General features: G+C 42.0%; 1 protein-coding gene across 4 annotated transcripts in view; it reads right to left on the bottom strand.

Annotated features, from left to right (window-relative positions):
• Positions 1-20,109, bottom strand: part of trol (terribly reduced optic lobes) — a 63,981-nt gene that overhangs the window by 27,443 nt on the left and 16,429 nt on the right. For all 4 annotated transcript variants that reach the window (XM_089170084.1, XM_089170085.1, XM_089170086.1 and 1 more), the window contains exons 10-15: positions 19,632-19,748; positions 4,080-4,187; positions 1,891-2,007; positions 1,452-1,568; positions 1,215-1,328; positions 325-432 (exon numbers count right to left, since the gene is read on the bottom strand). In XM_089170084.1, coding sequence (XP_089026210.1) covers positions 325-432; positions 1,215-1,328; positions 1,452-1,568; positions 1,891-2,007; positions 4,080-4,187; positions 19,632-19,748 — 681 coding nt within the window. The remainder of the gene's footprint in view (positions 1-324; positions 433-1,214; positions 1,329-1,451; positions 1,569-1,890; positions 2,008-4,079; positions 4,188-19,631; positions 19,749-20,109) is intronic.

Raw genomic sequence — 20,109 nt, 5'->3', positions numbered from 1 at the left:
TGTATTCTTTCTCGGTCGCTGTTCTTCCTTAGCCTTGAACAACTTTCTTACGATCGCTTCCAAGCGTTTGGAATTATAAATCTTTCGTCGCCGGTATTTCTCTAAGATAACAATGAATCGAGAATTTGATCAAAGATGGAAATATGTAGTAAAAAAGAAGTTTTAATCGCGCAATCGACCAATCTCGCGCGATTGGCAGATTGTTCGCGTCCGTGACTGTAGTTGCGTTGTTAGGTGTAAAAGAAGGCATGTAATAAAGGTATGTAATAAAGGTATGTGATAATGGTATGTGATAAAGGTATGTGATATGAATAGCATAATTACCGCAATCCCTCTCATCTGAGCCATCGGAACAGTCGTTCAGCCCGTTGCACTGCAACTCGTAGCCTATACATCGGCCGTCCGTGCACCGAAATTCCGCATCTCTGCAACCTGCTCCATACACCACACACTCATGCGCGTTTAAAGATGATCATCAACCCTTTCTTTCTTATCCACCCTCAACCGCTTTAGCAAAGCTCTTACCCTTACCGTTAGCACCGTTTCCTCCTCGGCCTTCGATTAACTTTAACTCACGCTCGGACGGATGTTTGATCGCCGTGAAAAATTCAATGATCGAATGTCACGTCGAGCGCAAACGGATAATAACTTTAAAGGATAAATTTGACGAGAAGCGACGTGAAAAATGAAAAGATATAATACGCGATAACGCGCCGCGTGAAAATGTCTATAATTGAACCATATCGATTTAAAAATGACATAACATTTAGCTACGCCTAATTACGCTTTCTTCTTTTACCGAATCTTCAGATTGTTGAAAGTTTAACGATACGCGATGGAAGAATTCTATCAAAGTTAGCCTTTTAGATCCTAGAAAGATATGCCGTATAAGAAGGATCCACGAGGAGGAAGTTTCGAGGGGCGAAGGACGCAAGTAGTATCATCATAATAAGATATCGCAAGAAGCCAGGGTTAATCGCATGTTCCATTTACTAAGAGAGGACATCGAAAAAACGCTGTCCCCTCGAATTGGTTAACTCTCTCGATCGAAGCATTTACCATGAAATACACGAGAAGAGTATTTAGCGCGTATTCGACGATACGATCCAGATAAAGGTCATCCTCTCTCATATAGTAGTTATTCGCTAAATCGAAAAATCCTAAAATCGAAAAATCCTAAAACCGTAAAACCGACAAACCGAAGAGTCACTCACCGCATTGATTTTCGTCCTCGCCGTTGCGACAATCGTCCATGCCGTTGCATCTTTTGTCGATGCTCAAACAGGTACCGTCGGTGCAACGGAATTGATCGCTGCTACAAGTCGTCACTGAAAAACATCACGAAAAATCCGATAAATACGTTAGAGCGGATAAATACTAATTTTCGAAAAGTAAGATTTCGAAAAAAAAAAAAGAAAAAGACAAAAATGAAATAAAACAATCAATAATACCGGTGCAATTATATTCGTCGGTACGATCGTCGCAATCTATGCGTCCATTACATCTTGCCATGTTGCTAACGCACCTCCTACCGTTGTCGCATTCGAATTCGTCCTCTCGGCATCTTGCTATATAAGTGTCCCGTGTGTGTACGCGTTCGTGCATTGAAAAAATATCAAGCAAAAGAAAATATACATAAATAAAAGGAAATGAACAAATAAAGTAAGAAAAATACGGTTAAGAAAACACAACAGTGACACGGTAGTTTTTTGTTGTTTACGGTGCGCGACAACAAGTCCTTTCGATCGTTCCATGCAACGATGATAATATGCACTCTCGATCAAAATATTTCTTGTCATTCGCGTTATTGTCAAAGAACTTTCTAGGCCTACTATTGCCACCTTGAATTATGCTAACTATGCAAGTAGTATAGTAAATAATATCTCATACTCTTATGGATACAATTCTGTTCGTCCTTTCCGTTGGAACAATCGGCGAATCCGTCGCATCGACGAGATAAGGCCACGCAGTAACCGGCCGAGCACTCAAATTGGTCTTCTTTGCATGCTGTAAGAATCACGGATAAAGAGAAATCTCTACGGAAATGCGAGACAATCTAGTGCGAGACAACGGATTTTTTCCTTTTACGGGAAGCGTTGATATCAACGAAACGATGACACATTTAACACAGAGGAAGACGATCCCAATGAAAATATTCGTAAGTCGATGATCAAAAATACGCATTTAGTTAGTGTACATACACTTTGACGAAAAGCACAAAATAACGAATCAATGCTAAAGAGGTGTTTGTAGGAACCTATTTAGTCAGGAATAAACTAAAAAAATCGTTTCTTTTTTTCTTTTTTTTCCAACGTCCTCGTGGAATTGTTAATAACGAAATGGGACGCAACGTGCACGCTCACGATCGAGAAATATTTCTTCGTCACTGTCACGTATCACATTGCGTTTTAATTTACCGCGCGGGCTTTTTCGCGAAGCGTGAAATGCAGAAATCGATGGGCACTCTAGGCACTAGGATACTAGGACCTACATTATCCTTTGGGAAAAAACCGAGAGAAATGTAAAGCGAGGAGGAGGAGGAGGAGGAGGAGGAGGAGGTGGTAAACCGCGGCTAATACAATCGCAGTCGGATAGATTTGAATGCGAGCGGGAAATATATGACTCGGCTCGATTGGTAGCGCTCATGCGTTGCCAATCGAGTTTTCATTTAAAACGATTTACCGTAGCCGCATACGTACGTACGTACGTACGTACGCAGATACGCAGGTACGAAGGTACGTGCCTCTCCATTACGATCCATGAATTTCAATGGTTTTTCCGTTGGTTTTTTCGTTGGTTTTTTCGTTGGTGAGCGCGGTAGGCGCGAAACGCCAGAAAAAAAGAGCGCTACGTGTTATCCTTCTGTTTTCTCCTCCGTTCCTTCCGCGTTTCCTCGCGAATCCGAATTGGATTAAACCGGTGAAAATGTGAAATTCCTGGACAGAACGCTGATGGAAAGAGGGCCGAGCGTTTGGTCGGCGCGACCGCTGCAGATTAACGTCGGATTAAAATTGTGGCCGGTTATTAGGGCGGCTTAATAAACGGGAGTAAATCTCGTTCGGCAAGGGCCCGGACGGATTTGTCCGTGCTGAAAAAAAGGGTTGCTGCTTTCTCTTCTTTATCTTCCTCTTTTTCCCTTCATTTTCCACTTTTTTGTTTTCATTTTGTTTTCATTTTGTTTTCATACGCGGCACCGCGACTCCCGCCAATCATTGGCTACGAAATTGCTAACGAACCATCGAATTAAAAATGGAGAACGAACGGGAGAGAGAGAGAGAGAGAGAGAGAGAGAGAGAGAGAGAGAGAGAGTACTCGCGTACGTTGCCTTTTCAAAAGGCAACAAAAAAGAAAACAAAATTGGATCGATGAAGCGACGGAAAACTTATTCCAAATGCAACTCGGTTATAGGTGATTAGGCGATTAGGCGATTAGGCGATTAGGCGGTGGAGACGCGCGACCGGAAGCGCTCGCCCCTCGTATGCCACGACAAAAGACGCCGGAAATAATAAAGAGTTGGATCGGCGTTTCCTCGACCCAAGCTACCACCCAAAGTGCACCACCCTAAGTGCAACGGCCTCGACTACAAGCACCCTTCGCTAGCTTCGCACGCCATCGCCATTGTCACAGCTATTAGAATTATTGAGCAACTCATCGTAATACCTCCTACGTGAATTAGTTCCACCGCATGCGAACAATCGCTAAAAGTAATGCGTCGAGTTGCTACGTTTTCAATTCGATAGAAATTGAATAATTGATCATCCTAAGTTCTAATCGACGTTGATGAATATCGACCGTTTACACCTTATTCGACACATTCACGATGAAAATAAATTTAAGATAAAGGAAAAGCAAAAATAACTTTCCAACGACAAAAATATTCGAGAGTGCAAAAGTTTGCCATTAGCTCGAACTGCTTTTTGTCCTTCTGAGTATGCGTGAGACGGTTCACTTATAAACATTTGCACTCACACCCCCGAGGTTGCATTATAAATCGGCTTAAACAAATTACGCACAAACACGTACACAACAAAATATGATGATAAGCACACAATTACTCTGTTTTTCCATTGGATACTCACGACAATCGTACTCGTCCGATCTGTCTCGACAATCCGGAATTCCGTCGCAATGTTTGCTTCCGTCGATGCACTCTTCGTTCTTGCATTTGAACTGGCTCGGAGTACAAGCTGAAAATAAAAGAAAATTATTTCGAACGAGTCGTTTCGTCGAAGGTGGGCGCGATGATCGCGTGGCCATACCGATCGGATGCAATTTCAAAGGAAGCGACGATACACCGCGTCTGTAATTCGATGCTATTGCATCGAACAGAGAGTGAAGGAATTTGGACCCCCTTTTAGCTCCCTTTTAGCTCCCTTTTACCTCTGTCTTCGTATGTTTTTCGGAACAACGCGTTATATATCGACATGTGCTTGTAAACACGAATACATCGAAGGATAACTCAAGCTAAGCCCCCACCCAAACTCCTCCCTCCCGTAGACGATAAGATTGTTCGCAAAGGGCTCCGATTTCCCTGGTTGTAGCTCTGAACGTTCATTTGAAAAGCATTCGAAGCTAAATGGTGTCCGGCTCGGCTTGGCTCTAGAGTTACGTTGTCATTTTAAACGGTCGCGATCGCATCGCAAGGGATCGACTTTCGCTCGATCGACCATATACGACCATATACGAGGACAAAGTTTCCCTTTTATAACCTTCTCCTCGACTCTTGTTTCTTCCTTTCGAAGTCGATATAACTATTTCTATGCGGATAAGTGGATTCGTTGACAGAATTATCGGTGCCATAAGAGTCGGATGCTGTTTGCCTGTTGCGGCTTTACTTTGGAAAGAAGGTAGAACGAAAGGGTGAGACAAAGCAGGCAGGCCAGAGTGGTCGAAAGGTATGCTTTGACACGAGAAACTGCGACTCGATGACGCACTTCACGCTTCACGCGCCCAAATCCAAGTGGTGCCTATACGAATGGGTTTAAAGCCCCGCCAACTGGAAAATACCTCGATCCACCTAGATCCTATTTACAAAGAGGCAAAAGTCAATTGTCAAAAAGGCTGCTCCTTTTCCCTTTACCCACAAACTTCTCGGCCTCGAGACCAAAGTCTCCAAAGTCTCCAAAGTCCATGTTTACAATATACATTTTGATGACTCTCATTTTGTTTTATCTTTCTTCAAAGTTAGCAGCAACTCGCCGAGTAGATTGCCGGCGCCTCGCCTCGACAACACCACTCACCAAAGATCAACTTTCAAAGTTGCCGAGAAACAATTTCTTCTCTGCTCGAGAGTTTACGCAATAGCAATTAATTCGATTCTATGAAATCGGTATTTTTTGTCTTCTCGTTAGTTAATTCGTGTCGCGAAATGTGACGTTTCATCGAACGACCTTCCTTAAAGTAGCGACATTGTTCACCTTAAGGATTTAATTGTACTTGGTCTTGTTAGGGCGAAGAGTGCGGCTGATGTTTCGGTTGGACTAATTTACTATTACTACTCGGAGATTCTGTGTCAAGAAGCTTGAAAGGGGCCGACTGGAGGATCCTTTCTTCTCTCTCTCTCTCTCTCTCTCTCTCTGTCACTCTATCTTTCTTGAGCACAAGTGTATCTCTAGTTTGGAGATGTATCGTAATGAGAACATTAATATCAAGAGCGTTTACGAGCGAATCGCAGAAAAGGAAGGAAAAACTGTTCTCACCCGGCGTCGCGCAAGGTGAATATATTTCTCAGACACCGGACGATATCTTTGAGCTTTTTATTTTCTCTCAAGGTGCGACCTTTTTATCGGATTATCTATGTACCGTATGCGCGAGCTCTCGAAAAAAAAAAGATAGACAACTCTTTGAGGTCCGCGCGTAGATTATATCAGACGTGCTCTTAGAATATTTTCATTTACCAGTCGATTCGCAAGAAGGTCACAAAACGAAACGCGACCTTTGGCTCGCGCTACCGAACGATAAAAAAGGTCTTTTACGATTCAACACGAATAGCGAACAAAAGGATTTAGATAAGAATAGATTGAAAGTATTCTACGCAGAAAGAAGAGAAACGACTCGACTATCTTTTGTTTTGATTCCATTGTAATTCGACTATCGAAAGAGATAGGGAGATATTAGGTACCTCTCACCTTAGCCATTTGAAAAATAATAGATAGAGAAGATGAAAAAAAGTAGATAAAATGGCGAAGAAGGATGTAGGCTTTCTCAACGACGCTCGAGTTACGAAAGATCGTGCGGGTGAGATATTTTCGCATATATCATGACGCGAAGAAAAACGCGCTACGTTATAAAGCTGAGGATATTAGCATGACAAGCAACGAGCATCAAATTGCTGGACCTAAAAGCTGGCTGCGCGTCGGTGGAAGCTCCCTCTGCTAAATCGTCCGTACCGCTTCTAATGGACTACCGAGGGAAAAACTTTTGACCTCGCCGAGTTTTTCTTCAAAGAATAATATTAGTCGGTTAAACGACAAACATCCTGCAAATTGTTCTATGTTTAGTATTATTTGGCGAGGGAGAACGCGTGCATGGAAGATTTTTCGATCGGATCTAAAATAAAATGGAAATTTGTTGGATAAAATAGGGTGTGTGTGTGTGTGTGTGTAGAATCGAGCAACGACGCACGGTCAACGGAATTTCCGTCGAGCCAAGCTAGAGCTTGGTTAACATTATTGTCACATAAATGGTGGTAGTAGTAGTAGTGGTAGTAATCATTTTACAAAAATTAACATCGATTTTATAAGCGAATTTGCATGAAAAATCTTTCCCCGAAGCGCGTATGACGAGGGGACGCGTTGCGACACATCGCGTAGCTTTAATAAATAATTCACGGTATAGTAAAGTAACGACGAAAAGAAAAAGATGATCATCTTCCTCCGAAAATTTGTCATTTTAGTGGACGATTTGCAATTGAAAGGCTATCAATTAATGACAAAGGTATTAAACGAAGGTATAGGTACCTCGTAGATACCTTCGTAGGGAATACCAACCACCTAAGAGAGAAAAGATAATCATTATTATCGTCCCAAGCGATGGATTTTCTCGTAGGATTTTGTTCTCTAAAATACATTTCATTGAAAAACTTTCAAGACTCGATCGTATTTGCGAAGCTCGCAACACTCACTCTCGTTTCGAAAGCTGCTGTTGCTCTATGAAAGAAGAAAATACAAAAATAAAAGGGGAGAAAAAGGTAAAAAAAATATATGGAAATACATGCATAACGGCATAGAATTAAACTGTACAATTTATGATCGACGCAACGCGTCCTACGCGCGAATGTGTTAGTTCGTCGTGTTAGTTCGTGTTAGTTCGTGTTAGTTCTCCCTCCCTTCTTGTTATTGTTCCAAGCTCGCGAAATATGCCAAACGTATTTTTCGCATATTTATAGTATTTTCGTTACATAGTAGATAATTTACGAATATCATCAAACGATATACCTATAGCTGCTGGTGGTGGTGGTGGTGGAAGGTAGACGAGCACATTTTTGAACGGCGCTTAACAAATATCATCCGACGCGAACGCTGTATTTCTTTTGATATTTACTTTTCGCTCGCGATACGCAATCGTCGTTCTAGAGTGTGTCGATCCTTCTTTCGGCTTAATCCTACAAATCGCCTAAATAAACGCGCTTAATCGACTCTCGCATTCTTTATCGATTATCACCGAAGAATAATTGCAAAGAAACGCTTCTCCATGTTATATCCTATATCCTATGTTATATTCTACATTATATGCAATAGTAGATATATGTAGTTATATGAACGACGGGCTGGCGTTAATATAAAAAAGTAGATGGATAAAAATTTAACGACGCGGCGAAAGCTCGTGGATTTTAATCACTCTGGGCGCATATGCGTAACGAACGAGACAACTGCTAACGAAAAAAGAGAGTTGCGCGAAATATCGATAGCTGCGAGCGAACGAGCGAGCGAATAGAGATAGAAACGTTTCAAGTGCCACACTTGTGTATTTGCGAGTGTGTGTACATTTCGTCCACCTGCTTAAGACGAATGACCGTAATTATAGATCACCAGTATAATTGAAAAAACGGGACATCCATAGACATCGATAGGAGGGAAGTAGCAACGCTAATGGATGGCTTCTCGGATTATCCACTACTTTTTCTTTTTTTTTTTTTTCCTTTTTTCTCATTCGATTGGAGTCTAACCTAATTATATTACGCAAAAATTCAATTTTGACGATGAAGACGTTTCCAATGAAATAAAGACGACGAAAAGTTGTTTATTTCATTATTCCATGCCTTCCTTCCTCCTATCATCTCTCGCTCTTCTTCTCGATAAGATAATAAACTATATAGCTCCAATTTCTCCAGTCAAACTTTTGTCTCACGGAGACAGAGATACGGAGTATAATAAAAAAAAAAAGGAAGGATATCCTTTTTTAGACATTCGAGGATATCCTATTTTCATTGGAATGCGCGTCGTAGAAAAAGCTCTATTTCGCGAAGCCCTTATCCTACAAAGGCAAGATCGTGACGTTATTAAGCCTCCGCCTCTCTCTCTCTCTCTCGGGATCATTCGATAGCGAGGTGTACCCTTACAGGAATGTGCAATTTTGCCTAGCAAAATTCGGCTTCCTTCTGAAAATGCAGTAATAGGAATGCGTCATAATTGTTGATCTTTCCATTCGTAAATCTTATGTATATCCCATGACGTCAGGCGATACAACGAGCGTTTATTTTTTTAACCAATTCTTTCAAAGTACTATAGAGAGTGAGCTCGAGAGATTACTTTGACGCTGCTAATGTATAATACTATATGTACCTATGAATAATATAATCAAACTGGTGGATCGTATACGCGCGTAACAGAAGGATGAACACGCCTTGCGATATTTATTCGACCTCGATGCACGCCAGATATCTCTTGAAAACGTTCTATTTCCAATTTTTTAACCAACAAAATAATTTATTGGTCATTAAAAAAAAACGAACGAACGAACGACCGAACGACCGATCGTCAAACTCTGAGAGAATCGTCGAGCCAAGGCGACGATTAAAATATAATAATGAGTAGAATTAGAATTTTTAAGCGTTGAAAGTAACGTCCGAGTGCAAACATGCAACGATAGCAGTAAAACGTGATACTCTGTGGAAAATGCGAGTATAAGAGTACCTGGAACGTAGATAAAGTAGTCCCGCGTCACACGACTCCGCAAGATGTTTTAATTACTCATCAAAATATCACCCTAAATCTTGTCGATAGTTTTCTTTCAGGGATAACATATTTGTTAAAACGGGTCATTCGCAAATACTTCAAGAGAGAAGGATTGGTAAACGTCGATACGTAAACGTCCGTCCACCTAACGCGCATACGATCGGAAATAGTTTCTCGTTGAGAGATAGAGAGAGAATGAATTCTAAATACGATCCTGAAACACAACAAGCTCACGTCCATCCGCTATCAAATCGCAACGAACGAATGTTGGTGCATATACACAACATAGTCAACAAGAGTAAAAAGAGTAAAGAGAGACGACGGGAATGAAGGTTGAAAACGATATCGCAAACGGTTATGAAATAACGATCTCTCCTACTCGCTCTCTTCGAGCTGGAGAGATACGTGACGCGTATCGAATGCGTTCTCCGAACATTTATTTATCGACGATTCGTTTTACCTAGTCGTTATTTACGGCACTCGCGGGCGAAAGGGACCTACCGTCTCGCTTCCGTTATCGCCGCCTATCGCGATCCAACGTGCGCGCGACCATAACGCTGACCCCACGTTGACCCTATCGTTACCAATTTTACCATCTCTCTCTCTCACTTAAATTATCTAAATATGTATCCTTGTCATTTTCTTCTTTCACTAATAAAGACAAAAAATGTAACGCGAACAAATTGTGTGCGTGACGTCAACCCGCTTCTTCTTTCTTCCGTCATCCTCGGACAAAAGTAGATATATACAAGCGAGCGAGCGAGCACGCGTGTTTCCACTTAATCGCTCCATTTATAATAAGCGATGACGACGGGTCGGCGTCCGTCAAATCATTTTACAGCTCGCGAACTAATGATTTTTCCGCAACGTCTCGTGGGTAGATAACGTGGGAGAGAATGCGTTACGCTTCAATTCCGTGTCAATGCTAACAATAAGTATGGCAATCTTGCTTGCTTTTATCATCTTCCATAATAGCTCTGAAATGCTGATTATTTAACTAATACACGCTACTTCGTTTACCTTATCTTATACCGAAGAAAAGTTCATGGAATAGTATGATTAGTTTCAAGGTAATACGTTGACAAAGAATACTTGTCCCTGAGTTGGCACTCAAGCGGTGCTAAGAATTGCGAAATAAGAATTCTCGCTCATCGGTCCAGGTCACTTTCATTGACTCAAAGACACACCATCTTACGATTATTTGCATACGAGAACTCGCTTCGCTGTTGTTACATCCAATTGTATAGAATTAGTTTAAACAACGAGCTTCGACGTTTTCTTCGAATTCAAAGTTTCCACCAGATCGAAAGTTTTGATCGACATTGAGACCTCGTCGACATTCCAAAGGAACAACAACAAAATGAAGATAAGAGACGGATGCAAACGCAAATACCACCCACAACTAATGAATGCACTTTGTCGCTATTCATTATTATATACACGCACATTTTGGAACGATCGATCAAAACGTAGGTATCGTAGGTACACGTTTATCGGCATTCCTATCGCATCACGCAGTTTTTACTTTTTACTTCTCTACGATATCGTCTATTCATTCGTTAACCATCCGGCTGGATGATTTCAATCCTTTGGCACGATCTCGCATGCATATACGAGTTAATCTTTTCTTGTTTAACATGCGCTTAAGATTTCTAACGTAGAACGTCGATGATAAAAGTCGTAGCTTTGATAAAAGTTCTTGGAACGAGTCCAAACCTAAGAATTGTAGTTACCGTTATACTAAACGGCCAATCGACGTTTGTTTCAATATTTATCAAATAAAACGACGCACTTATAATAATCTTTCCCGCAAGGTTTTCCTTGGAAAGTAAGTGGAAAGTTTCTAAGCACGGGAGAGGGATGAGGAGAGGGATGAGGAGAGGGATAAGGAGAGGGATAGTTTGGTCGATGTTCCCGGATCGATTGCATCATCGAAGAAACATCTTCAACGTATCTTTTCACGTATCTCCATGCATTAAGCACGCTCTAGCGCGACCAAGGTTGACAATCCATTGACAAGATGGACAAGATCCGAAGGAATAATTTATCTATCGCACCTACGTAACGACTAAATGGATTTCGATCGGCGATTAATTTGCTCCTTCCGCTTTTATCTTGAAAAAGAGGCAAAAATAAAAGGAGGAAGTCGCCTTAAAAGGCAACCAGGAGAAAAATGAAATCTAATTGCGCGTGTGCTCTCCTCCGCCAAAAGTATGTTTACTCCTTGTGCTAGGAAAAAGGCGAAAATCCAATAATTCCCAAGAGCAAATATATCCGACCGAGGAAAAATCCAAGTCGCAGACTTGCGACGAAAGAGGGGAGCAATGATTTCTCTTTGAACAACAACAACAACAACAACAAAATTAAAAAAAAAATGCCCACTCTTTTCTTTTTTTGTTTTTTTTTCATCTTCTTGTAGTTGTAAATAAAGAAAAAATAGGAGCCACGCGCGAGTTCCTAACCTTCCGCGTTTCCGGTGGTGTAACAAGACGGATAGAAGAACTCGATATATCCTCGTAGGAGCCGGAAGCGGTACGTCATAGTCCGTTCCAACTTCCGCCGGCTACGCTCGGGGGTGGGTCATGCCTGCTGCTTCTTTCTTCCCTCTCGCGAATCGATATATATTGAAAACGGTCGCGCCTCGACGGATCTAGCAGAGACTTTCAATTTATGGCATTAATTATCGCTACCCTTCTTCCTTTTCTTCTTTTTCTTCCTATGTACGTGCACCTACCTACCTACCAGCGTACCTACCTACCCTTTTATTATAGATTTTTCTTCCAACCAAGGCAACTTTGCGTCAGCTTTTTTGCCAGCGGTATCGAAGAAAGTACAAATTTGTCGAAATAAATGCGCTGGTGCTACGACTACTCGAGAACATTTTCAAAAGAGGCTACGCTCTCGAATCATCTTGGGAAATTTTAGTTGGGGAACGAATGGTACCATTCGTTCAAGTAGAAGAATTAATAAGACTCCTAGAAAAAAAAAAAAAAAAAAAAAAAGATCGTTAAAGGGCTTTACGATGTTGAAAATGGAATAAAAAGCGGATTTGGAGAAGAAAGCTTGTTCGAAAGCGCAACGGAGAGAAAGTTCCAATAAGCAATTTAGGATAAGAATAAAACATCGTTCGGTCTGCTTGCAATGGCTACCCATCTTCCGTCCATCTTTGTCTCTCGTTTGCTCGCCTAAACGCGGACACTCGAAATTGAAATAATTAGTAATCCGTTTACTTTGTGTGTCTTCTCTTGGCCAAATCCAAAAAGAAAACTTTTCCCTTGACAATCGGATAAGAAGAAATAGTTTTAGCTAGTCGAAGCGCGTTACAATGGAAACGTTACTATTTTCAACGTTTCAAGCCTATCGCACCTTCTAAACCATAACTAACCGCTTTGTATTCCGAATACGCGTTTAAACGAATTTCCGATAAAACTACAAACTTAAATAACGTCAATTGAAATGTTGCAACGAATTTCTCTTCTGATAGAGAGAGAGAGAGAGAGAGAGAGAAAACCCAGGAGAAAAGTCATCGTCGCAGAGTCCTTCTCTCAATTATCGCGTAATGAAAATCCGAAACAACTGTGTCAATGGTCCGATAAAAAAAGAAAACAGTTGCAAGAAGAAGAAGAAAGAGAAAGAGAAAAAGAAAAAGTCGAGCGCATTTAATCGCCACGTCCGGATAATTCGATCGTTTAAATGGGGATTTAATCGAGCCGCAATATGCATGAGATCCAACTTTTTCGTCTTATCGTTAGCCCATCAATTATTCCGAATAATCTTCGATAAATTTTCCTTCCCAAGCGAATATTTCGAATATTATTCTCGACTCTCGTAATATTATGTTACCAAAAGAGAAAAAAGAAAATCGGTGCCTTCTTCCTTGTCCCCTTGTTTGCTCTCCTCTCCCTTCCTCTTATTATTAAGAATAGGAGAAGAGAGGAAAAAAAAAGGAACGGTGGGAGCTGGCCGCATTTTATCACTTTAATATAGGTTTCAAGAATTTATGCTCTAATAAAAGCGATCTTTCGATGTTAATTATCCGCGGGGGTTGCAAACCTAGTTTTCATACCTTCGCGCCACGCCGGTTGACCTACAAACTTTCCCAGTTTATGGTCGCTTTAGACAAAAGAAGGCGAAATGGGGAAAAAAAGTGAAGAGAACCGAGGGAAAAAATGCTAGTAGTAGTGGGGTCCTTGCTAGGACCCCAAAGAGAGCTCCTTTGATTTTGACGGAATTATTGCTAGCTCCCTAAGTTTGCCGCGCGCTCGCGTAAATTCGAACTTGTTGAGGTTTAAAACACAAAGAAAAAAAAACCAAAACAAAAAAAAAACCAAAGAGAGCAAGTATTTCTACGTAAACCAAACGTTGCCTTCGTTCTACGTATTCTGTATTGTTGAATTCTTGAAAAATTCAGAGGATCGGACCGCTTTGAGTCGAGTACTCCGTCCCGATGAAAAAAGTATAATCGATTCGGTTCAACTCGTGGTTTTTGTGCGTCCTCGTCGTCGTCGAAATAACCGCCTATGCCAGGCCTCGTCAACAATAATATACTATTTTTTATACTATTTTCTCCAAAATAGTTATTTCGACAAATATTGTATATTTATATTTATATTTATATTTATAAATATCTGGTCCGCGGGATAACCAATTGGCGAGGATAAAACCATATCGTAGGAAATATTAATGAATCGGTTCATGAGAAATACAAAAGGCCGCAACAGCCGACTACAACCGCAACAACGACGTTTTATCGTTTCGAATGATTCTACCTGTGTAAAAGAATAACGAAGGGCTCGCGAAAAGGCCAATATAATAAAATGTCAGCAAAATGTCTAAATTCGATGGAAGGAGCAACTCCTCCACCATCCTCTGCACTCCGGTGCAAAATAATATGTTAAATAGGTGAAAACGGTCGCAAAGTCGAGCTTAACTATGAGCTTCACAGATAGCAAGCAAGGATAAAACTGGAAACATAATGCATGCCCTTTATTGTTTCATTTTCCAAATGATATTCACGGGCGCACGGCCACGCAAACGGACCCCATATTCAACTTATGCTTTTACCACCCTTCTCCTACCTACCTACCTACCTACCTACCTACCTACCTACCGGTTGACGTTATCCCGCATTTTCTCGGTGAAAAAATATTGCGTGCTTTGCTCTTGGAAAATATATATAACGCGAACGTAAAACACCGTCGTGCAATTAAAACACGCTACTACACGCGGAAAAACAATATAGAAATTTCAAAATGAAACTTCTTCCCGCCGAATGAAAGCGCACACATAATCTTTCAAGTGTCGATCGGAAGAATAGGGATGACAAATAGGATTGAAAGTTTGAAAGTTTCTTGGCAATTCGTAGGAAGTTTGTGGTACTGGGTCCAATTCCCGAGACCCACCCTCTTTCTCTTTCTCTCTCTCGCGCAACAAGTGCCGTCTAGATAATCAAGAATACGACTAGATAGTCCGTACTTTTTGCAAATTCGCGAACAAACTATTCTAAGGGAGAAATTCTTTCCCCGGGCGATAGGTATTATTTAATGAAATTCGTTCGGAGGAAGAAAATCGAACGGGTTGGAGAAGGTGATTCGATTAAAAACAAGCTCCTCGTCGTTCTACATCTTTCCGCGTTATCCTCTATAGGTTCAGATTAGAAGGAATATATATATATATATATATATATAGTAATAGCTTTTCAATGCCGAAAAATATCGTAAATAACGGTAGGAAGAGCAACCCAGATCGCTTACATTTTAATGAATTCAAACAGCGGCGAATCCCTCGGGATTACATCTCCAGTGGAAAAATCAAACTAAAGGCAAACGTTACCTTGGGAGTATTCCTCTAAAAGCTATTTTTATTTGTCTCGAAAAATATTGTCAAACAGGATAGAAATGAATAATTTTACCTCTGTAACGTGTTCCATAAGAAGGTCTCGTTTCCTGCGCAAAATTCGAAGATGTCAAGGCCAATAGGAGGAAGAGGACGATGGCGAGGAAATTCCTGAGCGGTCGTTCCATCTCGCAAATCTTCCTCGATCTCCTTTTTCACGATCGTCGAGACTAGCGTCGAAAGAAACGCTGTCTCATTTGATGGCCGCTCCTAAATCCCAACTAACCGTTTACTCGCGCCAAACTCGCTTTTTGTTTTCCAAAGGGGGGTGGGGAGGGGGGATGGATGGATGGATGGATGGATGGATATACTTTGGAAAGCTCGCTCTGTGAATTATTTCTCTATGACGGAATCTACTTGGAATCTACTCAAGCGATCTTTCCTTTGCGCGAACACAAACGCTAAGTTTTCTTTATCCCCTTCCGTGTTTAGGTAAGCGTTTAGGTAACGGTTTTTGTTCGCGGTGCTGCCAGCAAAGAAAGAAAGCGCGATGGGGTAGATTGGGGGAAACATCGGAGGAAACACAATGGTAGTCGCGCGCCACTCGTTGCCTTTTCAATTATTTTTAATTATTTTCTGAATGCCGGTCAGCACCCTTTTTCTTCTTTTTACCCTTCCACGTGATTTTCAAAAGAATAATCGCGACGAAAGCGCGTTGGTCAAATGGAAAAAACAAAACGAAAAAATAAATCGACAATGAAAGAGCGAACCTGGCGACCAACAGAGATCTCCTCCTTGGGATTCGATAAAAGGAACTACTAGCTGTCGCGTTGACCGAAGCTGACAGACTGCCAGACAAACTGCTAGTCTCCTCGGCATGGACTGACTCCTCTGACTGAAGAACGCGACCCACACCCCACCTCCTGTCAACGCGCAATGCCAAGCGTGGGAGGAGGCACTAAGCTACTTCGGATCTCTTTTTCCCCCCTTTCGCGCTTTCCCAGCAATAACGAGCGCTAAACTTTTCAAATATTCTTCTTTATTATTTAAGTGGAAAAACGCAAGAAGCTGCGACCGAACGGCGTTGTTTCGAACGAATGACTGACTGACTGTCAGAGGAGAAAAGCGTAGGTGGTCTCGCAGGTAGGACGGCACGCGCGCCTACCACCGCCGAGCGCACCCAACGCGCGCGTCCCTTTCGCGCGCTTCCTCCCTTCGGATAGATTCGGTAGGATTCGACCAACTCCGACCGACGACTCTCGAGCGACGAGCTTTGAAGCCTATCTCGCAAAACGAGAGATGATAAACCTTGCGGAAAATGCAAGCTGCGTGCGTGAGCAGCACTAGCCTTTTGTTAAAAGGCAAAAAGGCAAAAAGGCCAAAAGGCAAAATGGGGCCCCCCCCCCTTCCCAAACTATCCTGCAAGACTGTCCTACCCCCGACCGATTCATTCGACTACTTGCAAAAGAGCATTTACTCGCTCCTCTCTTCTTTCCTCAACTTTCGCTTTTACAAAGAAGATATGAAAGAAGAAGTTGCGACAAATTATTCGTTAAACTCGTCGTAGCTGGTCTCTCGTAAACGTATACGATAAATCGATATCTCGTTGAAGGAAAGCCGGTTTAGAAGAAGGATAACGACGAAACGCTCGTTTCTAATGGATCCCGTGGTATTTAACTAACAAACGTCGCGGTTAGTTCAACGTCCTATCCTCCGTTGACCTACTTACCTATCCACTTTCCGATCGATCCGTTAGCGCACAAATAATTCAACTATTTTGTCGAAAAAAGATGACAAGAAAAGGGAAATCCAAAAGAAAAGTCAGGCTTTGGGTGTGAGGATGTGCGTGTGTGTATGTGTGTGTGTGTGTAACGGCCGCGCGCCAAAACTCTTGCCTACTACCACTTTGCCTTGTAGTAGTAGTAAGAGTAGCAGCAGGATTTTTCTAAAAGCAGTACGACAGATTCGAGAGCTCGTGGAATTACACAAGTTTAAATAAAATAAGTTTGCTAGGTTGCTGACCGACGCCAAGCACAGACAAGGTAAAGACGGGGGTGAGAAGCGAGCAAGGAAAGGGGTTGCGCATGTTTATTCAAAGCTATCTTATATCACATTTTCATACTAATGGACTCGTGTTCAGCTGTCCGTCTGGCGAGTATTCGCGGCTGACGTTCTCTCTCGTTCTCTGTCTCGCTAAAAGAAAAGGAGAGACGGGCCGCGGCGATCGGTTCTTCGCGAGGAAGAATAAATGAAACATCGCGTGGAAATTCGCAGCGGGGCGACCTGCGTCTTTCTCGGGGGCGACCGATTAAACGGATCGTCGTAAATTACAAAAAAGCCGAGAAAACCCGAGAATATTATACCGAGAGAGCGAAATAACCCAAGCAAACCATTTGCCTCCTCGTCGCGTTCGTTACGAGCACGGTTACCGGGGTACGGGTAACGCCTACCAATCCGCCGTTTCCCGAGCTTCTACCCTCCCCCTCGAGCCCCTTTTCCACCGATATACGTTTAATACCGCGACCGACCAAAAATGAATTCTACCAGGGATACCGAAAATGACCTGCTTTCTTCCTAACTCCTTTATTCCAAAACTCGTTATTCCAACAACGCAAAATCATACATACAACTCAACAAATAGGTTTTCTCTTTGAAAGAGGGATCGATTTGCGATGCGATCGCGAAAGAACGGACGCGTTCACGCGACGACCACGATTACGCTATAATATCGATATTTACATTTCTCTATTTGCTCGCAACGCTCGAACAAAAACGCGAGCCTACTTGGAAGGACTAAACGAAATCATATCTATCTCCGAGAGAGAGAGAGAGAGAGAGAGAGAGAGAGAGAGAGAAAGAGCAAGAGAAACCATCGAAGATCGTTCCTATCGGGCGATGCAGTCTCCAGGATTCGGAGAACGCCAATTTCGAGGACGGTAATACTTTAACCTCTCGGTAAAGCATAGGCCTGGTATTACAAGCTATTACCACTGCTGACCAAAGAGAGAGCATCATCCACTTGTCTTCTGTTTTCGCTCACTTTTCAAAAGCATATCAATCGACCTAGCCCCCTGTATATTTGATCGAAAAACAAAGTAACGCAAAGTAGACGCACGCCTCTGCAAATAATTACATTTATAACCACGAGGACGAAACGATTATGAAATTGGGTTGAAATCACACAAACTCGAGATATAAATGAAACAAATCGATTTCAATTTATTTAGGTATCCTACTAAAGAGAGAATGAGAGAGAGAGAGAGAGAGAGAGAGAGAGGATACTCACTGCATTTAACTTTAATAAGTAGGACGTCGAGGCTGCGAGGAAGATAGAAACACATCTAGACGTAAGTACACGCTTCTAAAGTCAAAGGACGCATCTGAATAATGTTCGAAGGGGCGGGTGCTGACATTTGTCGTGGTGGTGCCTAGCGTGCGATAACCCCGACGGTCCTCCCTCTATCCCTCTCTCTCTCTCTCCTTGTCTCTTTGTCTCTTTTCATTTTGTCGTGGTTCCAGTTACCTTACCTTCCCGCAACGACTCATAATTGTCCGCACTGGCATATTGCAAGACGGAAGAAGCGAGAGACACGAAAGTAGTTATACGAATTCCTACCTACCAAAGATGGCAAGAAAGAAGGGTAGATGAGAAAGGGAACGAGAACAGGGTAGAGAACAAGCTAGAGAACAGGGTAGAGAACAGGGTAGAGAACAGGTAAATCCTCCCCAGTCTAGTTCGCTGCTGAATACTTGAATATTGATTAAGCATGCATATCGCGATTACTCGAGTAAAACGTTCTTGCTTAGCCGTCGCTGTCGCCGCCGACGACGACGACGACGACGACGACGACATCGACGACAACGAAGAGCTGCGTGTCTCTGGTTATTTATATGAAATCGTTTGTTCTTTTTTTATTTTTCCATCCCCTGTATATTCCTATTGCGTTGATTTACGATCACTCGTTTCTTTGGACTAAAGTTTAATCGAGACTCGGTTGGGCGTGCAAGCGCAATCGAGCAACTCTGGCAGAATTGGTTGAGATTCCGTGCTCCTTTCCGCGTTGTTGATCGCAACTAGACGAGACGAGACGAGATGAGATGAGACGAGATGAGAAGAGAAGAGAAGAAAAGAAGACGAGGGTAGAAACGAAAGGAAGGAAGAGCACGAGACTGCGTTGTGCTCGTGAAATAGGAGCAGGGAAAAAGCTCTCGAGTTTTGAATATTCAGTAGGTACGTCCTGCTTGCTCGCATCGTTCCACCGCACCTGACCCTATTTTTATCTAAAGGGGAGAAAAAAGCACCCACAGTCCAAAGAGATAGACGACAAGTCTCTAAATCCAACTTTTCGATCGACATTTCAGTGATACAAAGTTCTTTTACAATATGATTGATAGGAAGTTGCGACAAGGAAGAACATTCGTTCCTCTGACAAAAACTCGAAATTCCCTCGCGTCCAATCAATCTTCTCGCCGTCGATAATGCAGTAACCTTCCTTACACTTGTCTACCTTACTTTGCTCGACCGATCCAAAAGATTGTACTTTACCATCGATTCTTCTATGGTAAGCTAGTTTTCTGCAAACCAGTTACCAGTTACTTTCAAAAATGTTTCGTACTCACCGGGGTAATTGCAATTGTGTTCGTCGCTTCCGTCTTGACAATCCTCAACAAAGTTGCAACGTTGAGATTCCAAAATGCACCTCCGCACGTCGCAAGCGAATTCCCCAAACTTGCAACCTGCGAGATCGTACAAAGACATTTTAACGTCAAACTAATAACTAAAGCCACTCTTTTTTGTAATATAAAAAGACATCAAAGCATATGACGACAAAATATTTGATCTACTGTTTAGCGATACAAACATGCGAGCCTTATCAAAGATATTTAGAAAAGTCATTTACATATGTACAAGAATGTAAAAATAAAGATTGCGTATGTGCGTATGTACATATATACATAATAAGTGAAAAGTGACGAGCGGATTGAAACGATTTACTTATCCAGATAGATAAAGAACATTAAGTCCGTATTCCGACGGCATTCGATGAAACACTGCTACCATCCCCTTAGTAGATAGCACGTAAATATAGATTTGGTT

This window comes from Polistes dominula, unplaced genomic scaffold, assembly GCF_049000335.1.
Source record: "Polistes dominula isolate Pdom_NZ unplaced genomic scaffold, Pdom_raw_medaka contig_15, whole genome shotgun sequence".
Classification (NCBI taxonomy): Eukaryota; Metazoa; Arthropoda; class Insecta; order Hymenoptera; family Vespidae; genus Polistes; species Polistes dominula.
Note: the sequence above shows the minus strand (reverse complement) of the source record. Positions and strands in the feature narration are given on the sequence as shown.